At 38.3% G+C, this 17,920-nt stretch overlaps 1 protein-coding gene across 1 annotated transcript; it reads right to left on the bottom strand.

Annotated features, from left to right (window-relative positions):
- Positions 1–10,055: 10,055 nt before the first annotated feature.
- LOC147606734 (uncharacterized) lies at positions 10,056–11,953 on the bottom strand. The gene is made up of 3 exons (XM_086792256.1): positions 11,740–11,953; positions 11,155–11,210; positions 10,056–10,997 (listed from the first exon to the last, which is right to left on the bottom strand). Exons 1-3 carry the CDS (start codon positions 11,951–11,953, stop codon positions 10,602–10,604), a joined length of 666 nt encoding a protein of 221 aa, XP_086648382.1. The 3' UTR covers positions 10,056–10,601.
- Positions 11,954–17,920: the final 5,967 nt, after the last annotated feature.

Raw genomic sequence — 17,920 nt, 5'->3', positions numbered from 1 at the left:
GTCATCCCCACCACCGTCCCAAAGCAATGTCCTGGATGATGTGGGTGTACTAGAAGAATTTCAATCTCTAATCATCGCGATAGAAGAAAATCATGAGAGAGACATGAAGCATAGCTATCGGGTCACAGATGAGTTGGAAAACATGAATCTGGGAGATGCGGAGGATCCAAAGATGTTTCGGGTCGGCAGTAAGCTTGATGTAGAGTTTAAATAAAATCTCTAAAAATTGTTAAAATCATATGTGGATGTATTTTCTTGGAGTTATAAAGATATGAAGGGAGTTAATCCTCACTTTTTTCAACATCATATCAATTTTAAAAGGAGTATGCCATTCCAATCAAGCAACAATGGTAGAGCATGAACCCTAATTATGCACGCAAGTTAAGGAGAAAATTGACAAACTTTTGAAAGTAGGTTTCATTTATCTAGTCGCTAAAGTGACCTGGCTTTCACCGATATTATTGCACCAAACAAGAATGGAAATCTCCACATCTGTGTGGATTATCAGAAGCTCAATGCTGCAACTCTCAGACTGATCCTTTTTTTTTTCCATTCAGATTTAATGTTAGATGCTGTAGAGTAGGGCATGAAATGTAATTTTTCTTGGACGGCTTCAATGGGGATATAATCAAGTCCTGATGGCTCCAGATGATTGGGATAAGATAGCTTTTGTTACAGAATGGGGAGCATTTGCTTCCAATGTGATGACATTTGGTCTTAAGAATGCTCCAGCAACATTTCAACGAATGGTTTAGGTGATTTTCTATGATTTCTTAGTCACATTCATGAGGGTCTTAGATGATTTCAATGTCTTTCTCAGCAGCAAAATGACGGAACATCTTCTGTTTTTGGCACTCTATCTACAGAGGTGCCATACTTCCCGTTTAAGTCTCAATCCGGCTAAATGCGCCTTTACAATAACTGATTGAATCATGTTAGGGCACGCAGTGTTAATAGTATCTAGAATTATGGTGAATTCCAAGAAGGTGGTAGTAATCAAAGATTTAATGGCACCTCACAATATCAAGGAATTAGGAGTATTTCTAGTTCAGATTAAAAGGCATAATGGATTTTAGCGATATCTGGAAGATGTGGCTTATCCAATGTATCTTCTCACAAACAAGGATGTTCTATATGAATGGTTGGAGGCCTATCATTAGGAAGTGAATGGGGTCTTCTTGGGCCCTTTAATTTGCCCAAGCCTAATCAAGGTGATTAAGGAATAGCCAAATGGGGGGTTGCCATATGGACTGAAATGTTGGGTTTGTAAGAGAGGTGTAAGAGTGGTCAAAGGGTGCACTTTTTCTCCCAACAAAGGGGGAGGCAATTTTACAATTTTCGGACCTCCATAACTTCTACATACAAGCTCCGATTTGAGCGGAGATTATAGATCCGTGATCTACGCATCAAGAGCTTTCCATAGATATGCTACATGATATGGTTTTGTCTGCTAGATTTTAAATTCCATAGATATGCTACATGATATGGTTTTGTCTGCTAGATTTTAAATTCCATTTTCCCCCCAAAATTCAAATTCGAATAAAGTAGCCGTTTTGAAGCTTCTAATTAGAAAACGTTTCTTCTTAAGAGAAAAGGTTTGACTCCTTAAACTGCCAAATAAAAGGGCCCAAGAAGCCTTCCATTGAGGTCCTAATGCAAGAAGATTTTTTAAATTTGCAATTGATGTTGGTAGTTTGTCACATGTAATATTGAATGGTGTGTGAGTGTTGACCAAAAGAGTGGAAAAGGGAGTGCCACATGGATGATGACATCTAAAGTGGATAAGGCTAGAGAGCCTATATCATTGTATGGTTCATTTGAGATATGCAATAGAGCTATTGTTGAGTGTGCAATCTCTCTCTCTCTCTCATGGAGTTTTTAGTGTGGTTTAATCCACCTTAATTATGTTACTTAATCTATGGCCTTCACCATGATCAATCCCATTTTAGGATTGTTAACAATTGGAAGTGTGCTTATACAAGAATCTAATGATGGATGGTTTCAACTAGTTTATTATGCCAGCCAAATTGAGCAAAGAAGAATTATTCTAATACAGGAGCGAGAAGCAAATGATATATTCAGTGAAGAAGTTCTGGCCTTATCTTTTGGGCAATAAGTTTACTTTTCATGTAGATCATTAGGCTCTATTGTTTTTGGTCAATAAACCTAATTTATCAAGAAAATTAGCCAAGTGGATGCTAATATTGCAAGAATTTGAATTCAATGTTCGTCATACACTCGGCAATCAACATACAGTGGCTAATTTTCCATCTCGCATATTGACACTCGCAAAGGCCCAAAAGGTGTATTAGATCATTGGATGCAAATTTGTTCTAGACTGCACTGACTCTAGATTGGTATGATGAAATGCTCATGTCCTTGATAGAAGGAAATTTTCCAAAAGATATGTCCAGAGATTATGGAAGCGTTTAACTCTTTGTAGTAAAACTTTTTTGGTAATTGCGGGCCAATTGTATGAAATGGGCATTGATCAAATAATTTGCCAGTGTACAATCACATGAGCAACAAGATGTTCTACTTTACACGTTTCTTACAAAAATTGACATGAAAAAAAAGACTTTGTTTTTCTTACTTTTTGAGATTATAATTTAAAATCTAACAATAAGTTTTTAAAAAACATGCCAAAATACAGAAAATATTTATTATTTTCAACTTCAATCCATTGAAAAATGATACAACTATAAAAAGATGTTATTTTCTAAACATATAGCTTATGGCATAGTTATGGTTCTGTATAATCATTGTTACACCATTACTAGTTGGTGTGCCTTTCCCTGAGAAGGTAGATGAGGCATTCTCTTCTTCACTATCCACAAATACATTTTTTTCCTTCTATGTGTACACTTGAAGCTTAGACTCCTTGGGTCATCTGCCATGTTAGCATGATTAAGGATGTGCTACAGAATGCAACTATAAAAAACTACAGCATGATTAAGGATGTGCTACAGAATGTAATTATAAAAAACTATTTATATGATTATATTACAAAAGCATTATCTTGATATAGTTATTATCTTAATTATAAAATCCTATTTGGCTCTTGAGTAATGAGAGTAGTATTAAACTCTATTTTGAAGCTCTTGAGTATCACAATTTCTTAATTGATAATATATACTTTTTTAAAAAGAGTTCATGTATAGATGAATTTTAAAAAGAGTTCATGTATAGATGAATTTTAAAAAGAGTTCTTAATTGATAATATATACTTTTTTAAAAAGAGTTCATGTATAGATGAATTTTAAAATATCATGAATAAGCTATTTAAAAGTTATCTAATTTTGAAAAATAATTACACACTTATTTTTAAAGAAGACATGTCCTTGATGTGACAAAAGGGGTTAAATAGTAATTTTAGTTATTAAATGAGTTTAGAAAGCATAAAAAAGCTTGCTTTAAGAAACGAAAGTTTATACTTTTCAAAATACTTTTTTGTAAAATATCTGGTAGCACAGGGACTTAGGTTCTACTGGTTACTACACATGGTAAGGATGTTTTAGCTACAACATTTGCGGGGCCAACTTAATGTCTAGTAAGAACTTCTCAGCTAAGAGTTGATGTTTCTCATCAACTTGATATACAAAACATTAACTTTTATGAAAATTTGATATTTTGCATCAAGTTGATGTAAAACATTAACTTTATATGCAAAACATCAACTTTCTATGCAAAAGATCAACTTTTTTACAATACTTGATGTTTTGTATCAACGTTATGCAAAGCATCAACTTCCCACAAAACTTGATGTTTTGCATCAATTTTGATGCAAAACATCAAGTTTTGTGGAAAAGTTGATGTTTTCCATCAACTCGATGTAAAACATCAACTTTTTCATAAAACTTGATGTTTTGCATCAACTTTGATGCAAAACATCAAGTTTTATGAAAAAGTTGATGTTTTGCATCAACTCGATATATAAAACATCAACTTTTAGGCTAAAAGTTGATGTTTTGCATTGAGTTGATGCAAAACATCAACTTTTCCACACAACTCGATGTTTTGCATCAAGATTCAAAGTTGACGCAAAAAAATCAACTCTATCGAAAAACTTAATGTTTTGCATCAAGTTTCAGTTGCTCCGAAGAAAGTTGGAGAATCAGAGGCCGATTTTCACAAACAGCTTGTTTTAGCGATTCCGACAACAATGGCCTGTCCAAACGATCTATTGCATAAATTTTGAGTACCAACATGACTATGTTTTGATGCGATGTGCAGACGTCACAAAGCGATTTAACGTCTGTACATCGCATCGAAACATAGGCATGTTGGTACTTAAACTGTGTGGAATAGGTTGTTTGAGCATGCCATTCGTGTACGAAATTGCTAAAACAGGTCGTTTGTGAAAATCGACCTCTGATTCTCCAACTTTCTTCTCCAGAGCATCTGAAACTTGATGCAAAACATCAAGTTTTGTGGTAGAGTTTATGATTTGCATCAACTTTGATGCAAAACATGGAGTTGTGTGGAAAAGTTTATGTTTTGCATCAACTTTGATGTAAAACATTAACTTTTAGGGGACTATTTTTCTTGACTTTGAAATATTTTTATATTTTTTATGAGAATTGTTTTTATTTTTTATCACCAATAAACCTATAAAAGCTCATTCCAAATAGTAGATGGTAACCAATAAAATCTCAAAAAATTTAAAAAAATCTTATAAATCATAGAATTAAAGAAAAAATATGCCTAGGATAAGGTGATATAGGTAGAATATAGGTTTAGAGCTAAGGACTTGAAAAACACATATGGTCGCAACCTTTGACTACAAATTTGAGAGGAGGTCATTAAAAAAATGCTTGTCTATGTAACCATGTAACCTTTGTATCATAAATAATATCGCTACATAGTAGATGCCAAAAATTCATGATAACAGAAGAGCAGATGAGATAATCCATGATGAGCTGCTGTAATCCATTGATTTTAATCCAGATATGCAAGGCTCCATTGATTTGGAAAACCATGAGTCAATTGATTCGTCAATCCTGATTTTTGTTCTACAATTCAATTTTGAAGCTGAAGAAATATAAGCAAATACATGTTGTGGGACCATCTATGTCAAGGAGGGGGGTGCATGTGAGCTTGGACTCTGCCATGCCTATGTGCAGTAGTATGCTTTCCACCATAGAGGACCTTGAATCTACCATCATTGAGAAAGCTCCAAGCTATTGTCTACCACCATTCCAGAATTCCTAAGCTCCTCTCTTCTACAATTTCTTCTCACCACTCTTATCCAGATTGCATAACAAAAATTTCCATCATGAAAACAAATGCCTATGTGGGTCAAAATTTACACCCATAGGCTATATGATGTCTGCCTCTAAGATTATCCTGCCGAAAAAATATTTCAATTTTCTACTCTTTTAATGTGCTTAGGTTTACTCAGAGCCTCCATAGTTACCATCTTCTACATATATATATATATGAATAGAAGTCTACCTTTGCACACTTATAAGTTGACCTCTTTAAACTCTTAGCATTGGTTATATATCATGCCCTCTATCTGCTTATTATAAATAATAGAGCAAATAATTATGTCATGCAAACTGTCAAGGTAAGTATATACTAAAGGCTTTGCTATTTGGGTCAAAAAATAGACTCAAGGATGTTTGTAGAATTTTTCATAAATTATGGAGCTTATATTGTTATGTATTCTAATATTTTTTGAGTGCTTGTCAAATAATGTGCATATTTATGCATAGTGGTAGAATTTGTCCCAAGAAAATCCATTTTAAAAAGTGTCTTACATTCATGAAATTTATAAAGAGATTGATATTTCTTTAAGTTATGTAGACTCCTATGTCATTTTGTAAATCAAGGTTATTTTTATGTCACAAACAACAATAGTTTATAAATCTACTAAGGTCACACGTGTTATCAATCTTTGAAAAAATAGCAAAATTCATGTAATTTTTAAAGTTATACATGGAATTCTAGATGTGTTTTCAAAAAACTATGTTTTTAAGCCATTTTTGAGATTTCACGCATTTTGTGAGAGAATCTTTTTAGGTAACCCTCGTCAGTTATCTATTTTGCTCGCAAAACAGTGTTTCCTCTTATGATATTGGAGCTTGTAAACTATCTATGAACTCCCGTCCAAAGAAGTCATTCACCATGTCGTCCATGATGAGATTCTCGTCCTCCTCATGTAGCAATGGTGGAGGCACCTCATTCATTGGTTGGGGAAGATGAGTCTCATCCATGCTTTCCATATGAAGCCTTGCCACCTTTCGCACTCTACCTGATGTAACCGAATGGTGTGGCATGTTACCTAGCACTCTCCTATGGTTCTCCTCCATGTCATCATCTTCACTTGGTCATGCCAATGCTTGGTGAAGACCATATGTTCGGACATGCTCAATTGTTATACAACGTTGTCGTATATATTGGCCCTTGCATCGATCACACACACACAATGAATTTTTTCTCTCAACCATGTCTCAGAACTAACTTCTGGCCCTTGATGATCACTGTTAGATATCTTTAATCCTGCCAAAACTTATTTAGGGTTCATACAAAACACACAACACTATCTAGCGACTACAGTAGTGTTTTTTCACTGCTACGCAGCAAAAATCCATTGCCTAGTAGCGAAATTTCGTTGCTAAGTAGTGACCTGGGAACTAAAACTCTCGCCTGAAATATCACCGGCGGGTGTCAAGACCATACCTACTTTTCTTATCCTAAACATGCATAGGCTACACCTAGAGCGCGTTTATTCCTCCCACCACATCTCAACCATCAAGGATTTTCCATCAATCACCTCTTTCTCTCCAAGGTAAGCTCTCTTTCTTGCTTTCTCCCAAGCTTTAATGGAAAGCTTCAATACCTTCCCTTAATCCAAGATTTCATGGAAAGCTTATTCATAGCTCAATGTGAGATTTAATTCCCTTTTCTCTCTCTTTCTTTCCCCTCTCTTTCCTCTCCCTTGCCCTAACCCTAGCCTAATGCATAGATCTCTAATAGAGAGCTTTGATGGAGATCTCTCCATCAAAGCTATCTATTAAGCATTCTATGCATTAGGCTTGGGTTTAGGCTTAACAAAAACTAAGTTTTGCATTAACTTATGCATTAAGACCATATTAGGAAGTTTGGGAAAATCCCATTACTTTCAGAATTTGCTTTTCAATTTATTTTTTGGTATATCTTGAGCATACTAATTCTAAAGTTATCAGAGAATGTGGATTTAGAACCTACTCTTTAAGAGCTTTCCAATGATATGTCACATGAGGGGGTTTTGAGAAAATCTTAAAAGGGTTCACCATGTCGCCTATTTTTTGATCTTACAAAATGAGAATTGGGATTTTTCCAAACTCCCTAATATGGTCTTGTTAGGATTAGGGTTTAGGGTACTCACCTCTTGCTAATGTGTTAATGAGAACTAACTTTTTTATTTATTATGTTTCTTTTTGTAGGTTTATTCAAGTGAACAAGGGTTTAGGACAATCCTCTCATACGGTAAGCCCTCTTTTTGTATTTTTTATTATACTTCTTCTCTTAGTATTTTTGCACCCTTGGGTGTCGGGGATTAGGGTTAGGTCAATAATCTATGAATAATCCCTTATGCAATAGCCTATGCAAAGCCTATTGTAATAAGGTTTATGCAATAGGCTATTGTATAAGGCTTATGCAATAGGTTTATGCATAAGTCTTATGAAATAGGTTTATGCTTAAGCCTATGCATAGTGCTTATACATAGCCTTATGGATAAGGCTTATGCAATAGGTTTATGCATAGGCTATTACATAAGCCCTTATGAAATAGGTTTCTGCACAGCCTTATTGCAATAAGCCCTCTTGCAATAAGCTATGCATAAGCCCTTATGCAATAGCCTATCCGTAGCCTATTGTAATAAGGATTATCCAATAGGTTTATGTATAAGGCTTATACAATAGGGCTTATGTATAAGCCTTATGCTGCATAGGCTTATGCAAAGGCTATTGCTGCTTATACATAAGCCTTATGTAATACCCTTATGCATAAGGCCTATTGCATAATATGTTAAAATAAACATTTATTTATTATGATAATTTTTTGTAGGTCTATTCAAGTGAACTTTTTGTGCTGCATCAACATTTTCAGACATGGTATTCACGACATGCTGCATAACAAACTACCTTTCATTATCCTCATTATTTCTGCTTGAGGATGCATAATTGTTTTGCTGCACTTTTCCATTTTGCATGTCAGCCTGCTTCTTATAACATTCTGCCTGCTTCTTATAACATTCTGCTTGCACATGTCCAGGGCTACTACAATAATAGCATTCACGTGCATCATTATATTACCTTTGCCAATTTCCACGGCCTCTTTGACTCTCCCTGCCTCTGAATTTGCCTCTTCCACCTGCGTGTTGTTGTTATTGTTGTTGAATCTGGGACTGTTGTTGCTGCTACTGCTGCTGGCCATAATTCTGATTACTTGTTCGGCCACCTCCTTGACCGCGTCCACGGCCTCCTCTACCTCGTCCTCTTCCTGAACTCGTGTAGAAGGCTTGTTGCTCTGAACTGTTTTTGCTTTGTGAAGACTGTTGGTCTTCACCCAAGCTCTTCTCTTCGATAATCAGCATAAACACCAAATCTATAAAGTTGGGAATGTTTTCCCGAGTTTGAATGGACGTCTTGAATGCCTTGTATTGTGGCCCGAGACCACGTAGACAGACTTTCACCTTGTCATCATCATCTATTGACACACCAATAGATGCAAGGGATTCCACAATACCCTTTATCTTCAGCGCATAGTCATTCACAGACATGCTCTTTTTCTCCACAGTATGAAGTTCATTCTTCAACTGTATCTTACGTGCCTTGGTATTTGTTTCATAGAGCTTTACCAAGGTGTCCCACGCCTCCTTGGGGGACTTGGCATCCTGAATGTGCCCAATCATGGTGTCCTGTATACTAATGGATAGCCAATACATAACCTTCCTGGCTCCTTGGTTCCAGTCTTTAAACTCTTTCACATTTGCAGAGCAGTCGGATTTATATCCGGTATCTCCGGTGCCTCTTCATGCTCACCTTCTATGTAGTCCCAATAGCCTTTTTCCATCAGAAAATTCGTCAACCTGAACCTCCAAGCATGGAAGTTATTCTTATCCAGCTTCTCAGTCACAATCTGTGTTATGCCATCATTAGACATCTTGCCAAACACACAATTTTACCAAAAACTGCACTCTGATTTTTCCTGCACAAATGCTGTATTTTCTGCAGCGGTACTGTAGTACTCTCAAATGTCACAACCAGTGACTTCAATGTACATACATACACCCAATGGCAACTGTAGACCTCTTTGCAGCACCCACAATGTCAGCAATCAGTGACTTCAATGTACATACATACATACATACACCCAATGGCAACTGTAGACCTCTTTGCAGCACCCACAGTGTCTGCACAGTCAATCTGTCTTCCTGCAGTTCTTAAAACAGAGTTCTGCAGAGAATCGATGACTTACCCGCAGTGCTCGAAATCGCCTGCTTTCTGAAAAACAGAGGTCCAGACACGCCCGAAACGCGTTTTCGGTCCAAAAAATGTAGTCCGTAGGACTGTATAGTTGCCCAATAGCTTTACTCCCGCGAAGAAAGCTCCTCAATCAGAGATCGTTGGTGCCTCCCGTAGAGCTCCCGACAAGGGTGTAGTCACCAACACAAATAGGGAAGAGTAGTTGAAGCTCTTACTATTGTACCGCTTCCTGTGGTTCTCTTGCTTGCAGCTCAGCCCTTAGCACGAACCAGGCTCTGATACCATGAAAAGATGCAGGGGGGAAGAGAGCTTGAGCTCTTGCAAGCACACACACACACACTCACAAACCCTAATAGAGAACGAGTAGAGAACACACAAGGTGAGAGGCTGAAAATCTTCTTCTTCTCTACTCAACACTCAACACACCATATACAAAGATAAGAGTACACCAAATATGAAAGGTACTCAACCAAATACATATACGAGTTCTCTATAATGTGAACCCGACTAAATGAGCTGGCGCTATAACTATGCCAGTCTCTAGAATGGCTGTCACAGCCTGTCATCCCACTGGCCGCATATCACCCAAGATCTCACCAACCATGCCAGTGGTGTAAGTGTGGGGCCTATCCCCCAGGCGGGTCATCAGTGGCCACCGCCTCACTAGACGAGCTCGATATCTCAACACTCTCTTTCTCTTGCTCGTGCATCATTCCGTGCGTATCTGTGAAAGAGGCTATGGCGTAACTACCTGCCTCTGTCTTTGGTAGAGGGGTCTCACCAAAACCCTTCAGAATTTTGTGGAGAAATAGAGACAGTTGGGCGCCTACCTTCAAGTGGATAAACCTTCAAGTTAGATGGTCGGGCGTCTTCTCAAACTCATGGCACCCCTTCGACAGTAGGCTTTCGTTAGCGAAAGGAGTTTGACAACAGGCTTTCGCCAGCAAAAGGTGATTGACGGTCGGGCTTCTAGCTTAATTCATGGCAAGTGTTTGACAGTCGGGCGTCTAGCTTAATTAATGCTTGAGAGCCCTTTCGCTGGCAGCCACTTGCAGCTTCGCGTTGCTTCTACCGGGAAAAGATAAAGAGAGGAAAGTGGCAGACTCACAGTAATTACCCCTAACCCTATTGACTCATCATGGTGTCAAAATCACAGTGCATTTTCTTACTGCCAAATGATCCGTCATCCTCACTAGATGGTGGAGTTGATCCTTTGTTGTTGCTGCTGCTAGCACCGAGGTTAGCTGACTTGACGCCAACTTCAGGCGTCGTAAATGTGATCGTGGCCGTCATCTCATCGTTGGCCGACGAGATTGAAGAAGAAGAAGAGAGCTGTTGCTGTTGAGGTACAAGCTGCTGATGGCGGTGTCGTAGGGTAGAGTTCCAGCGGTTCTTGATGGCGTTGTCCGTCCGGTCGGGCAGCAGGCGTGCGATGGTCGCCCACCGGTTGCCGTGGCGGGCGTGGGCGGCCAAGATGGCATCGTCTTCAGCCAGAGTAAAAGGGTGGACATCTGGGCTAAGCTACGAAGCCTACAAGACTTACCGGAACGTGCGGGCACGACTTTCCTGATGAGGAACCAATTTTTGGGCCCAAATTGATCCACAGCAGGGCAGCATTCTCTTCAGGGCTCCAGGGCCCTTTGATTCTATCAAGAAATTGCCATAGACGGCTACTTACATGTGACGGTGCACAGAGCTTGTGCAGAGGACCTTGAATTGAAAGAACCCCTAAACCTAAACGCAGATATGTCGTGAAGATGAAGTTTGTGTGGTGAGAGACAAAGACAAATGTCTTTAGGATGATAACATTTCTAAATAGCCACTTATTCAAAAATATTAAATATTGGGATATGATTATGGGCACCCAATATTGGATTCGATAATTAATTAGTTAAGGCAGGTAGGTTAAGGTTGCAAAGTTTAAAAAAATCTAGCTTGAACAATAAGTCGATACTACGTGAACTCTCTAAATGATTCAAATCCTAATTAAATTATCGAGTCTAGTGTGGGGCTTTAATTCTTGGGTCACGTTGAAAACCCCTACTTGAGAATAGTGATAGGAGGGTAGTGGGGAATTTAATTATGATTTGAAGGTCATGTGGGGTGTTAAAACAAATTAGTGGTGCCATCAAGTTATAGTTGTGAAGATCACAATTTAGCGAGTTCATAACTGCCACTCAATAACATTAAAAAGAAAAATAAATTTTCTTATTTATAATATCGAAAAAGTGGCATAGATAAGACATGTACTCTAAGAAGATACCTGCTATTCTTGCAATGGAGATTGAGAGCTTTGTAGTGATACAAAATGAGAAACATGATTTGAGATTCATGTCTTCCAGCTCATATGTGACCTGATGGCTGTGATTCATGTCTTTCTCATGATTTTCTTTTGTTGCGATGATGAGAGCTTGAACTTCTTTTGGTACACCCGCATAATCCAAGACATTGCTCTGGGACGGTGGGGACTTGACCATATCCGAAGCCAGATTGTAATGGGAAATAATTTCATCCTTCAAAGAGTGATACTAAATCCAGATTTTGGTTAAGGATATCTTCCTCCTCATCAGCATATCAACTCCCTCAAGCCAATTCAATCCTTCAGCACAAACTGTGGACAGATGGATTGTTGTAAGACATCGCGGGATGCCACTTGGACACAGACTCTCTTCTTCTGGCTCCAGATTGTAATCTGATTGGTTGACCAGTTGTGTTTAATCTCTGCTTGTCTTAGCCATGGCCTGCCTAACGGCATGGGGTAAGATCTGGCAACTCCTTCTATTTTCAACACAATGAAAGCTACTTGGAAATCACATCCTGCTATGAGTTTTGGATTAACCCAAGTGGCTTCACACTTTACTGATCTACCATTCGGATGAGAAAGGGAGCCAATTCCAATCCTTGCTCTAGGATGCCCAATTCTTGGCATGTTTTATCCGTGACAATATTTACTCTAGATCCACCATCAAGAACCCCACCTTCGATGGTCTTCCCCTATATCTGAACTGCTACTTCTGGAACCGTCTCATCCCAATCCGTAAACTGGTTTGACTTTAAAGGCTGATTTGTCCTCTTTGTCTTCCTCGGCACTCACTACTGTGGTCGGAACCTTAGCAAGGTAGTCTTCACCCACAAGCTTTCAGATTAATTGGGTACCAGACACAATAGCTGATCCGAGTTACTGTAGGGGTGGGGTGGTGGTATGTATAGTGCTTGTCGTGTGTGGCAGAGTTACCGTTGCTTTGTCTCGTGATGATGATTCCAAGCTGGAGTCAACGAACTGAAGAGCGTGCGCTTGTAGCTGCGCCAAATAGCATCGTTCATGTATGGACATGAATGATGGATTCAAACACAAAGGAAATCAAATAAAAGTGAAACATGCAGCAAGATGCATCGTGGTTTGCCAAAGTATTATCGTGAGATGGCTACCTAATAACCTACTAAGTTATTTGGTTATGTGTGAAGTAATACACCAGTGTGACGACATGAAAAACGTATACAAAAAGACGTGATAAACAACATAAATCAACTTACAAGAGATGTAAACAAGTACACGAGATGGATCGACCCATATGTACTACGAGATTTATAAAACAAAAGACTGAAAAGACGGATGTACATAATGGTATACTTTGATTAACACAACTATATAACAACAAACAATGAGTGTGTAGATTTTCATTACAACTTTATATTGCTTAATGTGGAGTTACAAAATAAAAGAGATGGCATCATCCTTTGAGCATGCCATCTCTTTATACTACTTAATGTGCAGTTACAAAATAAAAGAGATGGCATCGTGCTTTGAGCACAATTGAGTTACATCCATGATGGCCTATTAATCGCAGCTAGTTCGTTATACTGTTACCCGACTAAGCCACGACTGTGGTGTTAAATGTGCTCGACTCGGCCACAACTATGGTGTTTCGACTCGCCTGGTTGTCCAGCCCCAATAGTGTCGACAACTATAATCCAAACATAAATGGGGACAGAACACGACGACGCCACATTGTGATGGATGATTTCAACATTTCTGGTCTCTAAAAGGCTAGAAATAATTGCATGCTTCACATTGTGATGGATGATTTCAACATTTCTGGTCTCTAAAAGGCTAGAAATAATTACATGCTTCACTAGGAGAGGTAATCCCTCAACCAATGATAAATCCATCCATGGAAAAGATCATGGTAGCAAATAATCAGAACCAAAAGAATTAAAAGCAAATCGAACAAAGAAGGATCACCAACGTGTTGGCAGAAAGCCAACATGCATTGTTATTCATGTTAATGTATTACAGACAAAGAACATAAATGACTAATAGTACAAACAAAGATAAACAAAAGACATGAAATCGAAAAACCATTAGTATCTGTGTAATGCTTCTTTTGTTCTGAATCATACATATGCTTGCGCTTTGCAGCATAAGATGTTAACAATTTTGGTACAAAGCATCACACTCTTTCTCTATGTCGTTTAAATAATAATTAAGAATAAATGCATAGCTATTTGATGGATAACTATATCTAAGGGTAACTAGAGGTTAACATTGTTGAGTACATAGGCGTGCTACGATGACTTGTAAGGTAGCTTGGTTGCAGAAGCTGCTTGTAGATATAGGGAGCCTATGGATAGGGATGTTGTTATTTATTTTCACATGTGTAGCATATAATTTGGCCCAGTTTATCATGCTAGGATGAAGCACATGGGGGTGCATATCATTTTGCATTATCATTCTATGAGGGAGAAGGTTCTAGCAGGTGACGTGGATTTGTTTTATGTTAGCATAGAGGATCAGGTAGTTGACATATTCATAAAGGCATCAGGTATAGAGAAGCTTTTCATATTGTTAGGAGCTTACTTGAAGTGTGCAGGGGTGTTGAGCTTGATGGAGAGTGTTGAGATATCAAGCTCAACTAGTGTACATATTGATGAGCTTGATGGGGAGTGTTGAGATATCAAGCTCAACTAGTGTACATATTGATGAGCTTGATGGGGAGTGTTGAACTTGATGGGGAGTGTTGAGATATCGAGCTCAACTAGTGTAGATATGGATGACATGCCAAGATGATAGCTCCACACTTACACCACTCGTATGGTTGGTGAGATTATGGTTGATATGCCACCAAGTAGTTTATAGGCTGTGTGATATCCACTTTAGTTTATTAGAGTTATGGCATAGTTATAGTGCTACCTAGTCATATAATTAGGTTCACACTATGGGCTAACCTTATAGGTTTTTTCTTATAGTATGTAATCTTATCTTTAGGAACCTTATGGGTGTAGAGAAGTAAGAAGCTAGAAGAAAATTTAGCCATCCATCTCTCTCGTATGTCCTTATCTACTTGGGTGTGTGTGTGTGTGTGTGTGTAGAAGAAAGCTTACAAGGAGCTCAAGCTAACCCTCTCTCCCATATTCTTCTTAGTTTAGCCATTATCTTAAATATTATCATTTTTTGGTAGTATTGTACACATGCATAGACCACTTTTTAAAAAGAGATTAAAAACTAAACTTTTTAAATTATGGAATCTTTAAAAGATGCTAAATGTTTCTCGTTTTCAAGAAATATTACCTATTTTGTCCGCAACAGTGTTGGGAGGAAACCTTGCATATAGAGAGGCATGAACCCCTTTGTATGAGGGATGTTCATACTCCACTCTGCGAGAAAACTTGGAGCTATTAAACTTGCAAAGAACTTATGGGGATAGAGTGATGCAAGTGTCGCAAGTCTTCTTCGGTAAGACCGCCTCATTCTATTCTCTTAAATAGAAAATGTTTCATGTTCTATATACTCTCCTTGCTATTATTTTGGCATACGATTTCTTATGTTTTGTTGTAGGCTTCTCAAGAAGATTCTTTCCTCTCAAAATCTATTATCGAACTCACGAGATGGGTGTCATAAAATGCTCTCTATGCTAGGTATGGATTACACAAAAATACACGCATGTCTCAATGATTGCATGCTATTTAGAGGGGTTAATAATGATGCAACACAATGTAGATAGTGTGGGGAGAGTCGCTATAGGGATGATTTGCAAGGAGATGCATCCAGCACATGTTTAAATGTAAGGAGATTGCAAAACTCATGACATGGCATGCTACTCATCACTCAACCAATGGTATCATGAGGATCGTAGCTAATTCACAGCATGGCAACATGTCGAGCATCAATGGCCAGAGTTTAAAGATGAGCCCCGTCACTTACGTCTTGGCTTGGTCATGGATGGTGTTAACTCATTTGGCTTCAAGTCCACATCATGGTCTACTTGGCCTATTGTATATTGGTGAATTACAACCTCCTTCCATGGGTGGCAACAATGAAGAAAGGTCATATCATGCTTGCTCAAGAAAGTATAAGGTTGCGAACATGGATGTGTACCTCGAGCCTTTGATTGAGGAGCTTGAGATACTCTGGCGAGGTATCAAAATACATGATGTTTCAAGGCCAATAAATAGGCGTGAGGTGGAGGTGAAAGGAGTTTTGCTTTGGACGATGCATGACTATCTCGGGTTCTCGGAGTGCTCAGGTACCTACTTGAACCTTATATGCATAAGGTTTTAACCTTTAAACTTTAAGTTTATATCTTTATCTTAATCATCTCAATTTTAAAATAGATTTGGGAACCTTCGGACATTATGCATGTCCGATTTATCGACCATCACTTGCTTCAGAAAGACTCTCTACACTTAAGAAGGTGGTGTATGACAAACATCATCGATTTCTCCCTCCTTCACATCCCAAGTATGTGCCACATGATGTCTCACCACTTGTGATGAGAGGTAGAGATTGGAGGAAGAAAAACACACACGCACAAAAAAAAACGTAGAAAAAAGAGAGGTTATGTTTTACTGTGAAAACTTGCGTCGTAGATATATGCATCAAAATAAGCGTGGAAAAAGGCGTCAAAATCAGAGTGGAAAAAAGCGTCGAAAAGTACGTGGGAAATAGCATGGAAATAAGAGTCGAAAAAATAAAATTCCCATGCTGTTTTTGACGAATATTTCGACAACCTTTTCGACGCTTGTTTCGACGGTAGCTACTTTTTATTCAAATTTAAAATCTTTCCAGGTCTTGCGCGCCCCCGACATTTCAAATTACCTATCTCACCGACTACCACCCTCCACAAATACTTAAGGGAGGATTCCCCTCCAAAAATAAGCATTCGTTCCCATTTTGCAAATCAATATGGAAACCATGGATGACGCCACACCCTAAAATTTTGTTGATTTAGAGGAGAAGACACTTTGCCCATGTACTCGCTACAAATACCAAGTGGCTTGACGTCGACGAATTTGCAATGATCATACAAAAAATGGAAAAAAATTTCGGTGGAGCGATTGGAACATCTAATTAGTGGCAATGCGCGCTTCAACAATGACGAACCAGTGGATATCCAGCCTAAACGATGGAGACCAACAAGGGTAGCCACAAACGAGGTGATCCAACAACCTGAGGAACTTGAGGCAGATTCAGAGCAAATACTAGAACATGACATGGATGACATGATAAATGCCTTACACGATGGAACATAAGATCGAGGTTTAGAACACGAAGGGGTAGAAGAAAACAGAGGACGTGTGGAATACGCTTCCTAAAAGAAGAGAAATAGCTATGTAGGTTTGCTTATCTTCCACTATATTGTGGAGCACATGAGTTTGTTTTATGCGCTTGCCTATCCATATTAAACTTGCAATCGATTTTTGGATGGTCTGATACGAGCGTATCAAAACTTTTTGCGTAAGTGATGATATCATATGCAATTAGTGAGTTATGTACCTCTTTCTCGCTCTCTCTCTCCCTCTCATAGACACATATGCTTGCAAAGAGGTAGAAAGAGAAGGCTAAAACACACCCCAAGATGGGAACTAGCAAATATTATATATAAATTTAAATTTTAAAAAAAAGAAAAATTTCAACTGTTATTTCGATGCCTTTTTCTACGCATATTTTGACTGTTATTTTGACGTATTTTTCCACGCATATTTTGACGCACATATCGACGACATGACCAGGCGTATGGAAACTAAGCATCGAAAAACAATGATTCTCTTGTAGTGTCCTCTACCCCCAAAAGACTCCTTGCTATCTTCCATCTGAATGAAGAGATGGATCCGACGTAGCTTTTTGCCTTGAAGGTCATAGAGATCAAGGTACCAATCCTTTGAGTCTCCGCTGGCCATGTCAATGCTTGAGGGAAATGAAAGCTTTCTTTTGCTTGACATTGTTTCCTATGCAAAAGTGATTTTTGTAAGACAGTTTAAAAACAGTTCTAACATATTTACAAAAATAAATAAAGTAACAACACACAAGAGCTAAAAAAGATAACTTCATGCATATCACCATAAGGAATGGTCCTAGGTAAATACTCAGGGGGGTGCACTACTAGAAAACTCTAAGTATCATGTGCGTTCAAGAGGCATTAAAAAAAAAACTCTAGGTATCATGT

This window comes from Cibotium barometz, chromosome 57 (genome assembly GCF_041138505.1).
Source record: "Cibotium barometz isolate CiBa-2024 chromosome 57, ASM4113850v1, whole genome shotgun sequence".
Lineage (NCBI taxonomy): Eukaryota > Viridiplantae > Streptophyta > Polypodiopsida > Cyatheales > Cibotiaceae > Cibotium > Cibotium barometz.
This window is presented reverse-complemented; position numbering and strand designations above follow the sequence as displayed.

Excerpts from the sequence above, each read along its gene's own strand:
- LOC147606734 (XM_086792256.1), bottom strand. The coding sequence starts at position 11,953 with ATGGTCAAGTCCCCACCGTCCCAGAGCAATGTCTTGGATTATGCGGGT. Across the intron at positions 11,211-11,739 it reads CTCCATTGCAAGAATAGCAG|GTTTAGGGGTTCTTTCAATT; the intron begins GTATCTTCTTAG and ends ATCTGCGTTTAG. Across the intron at positions 10,998-11,154 it reads AGCTCTGTGCACCGTCACAT|CTTAGCCCAGATGTCCACCC; the intron begins GTAAGTAGCCGT and ends TAGGCTTCGTAG.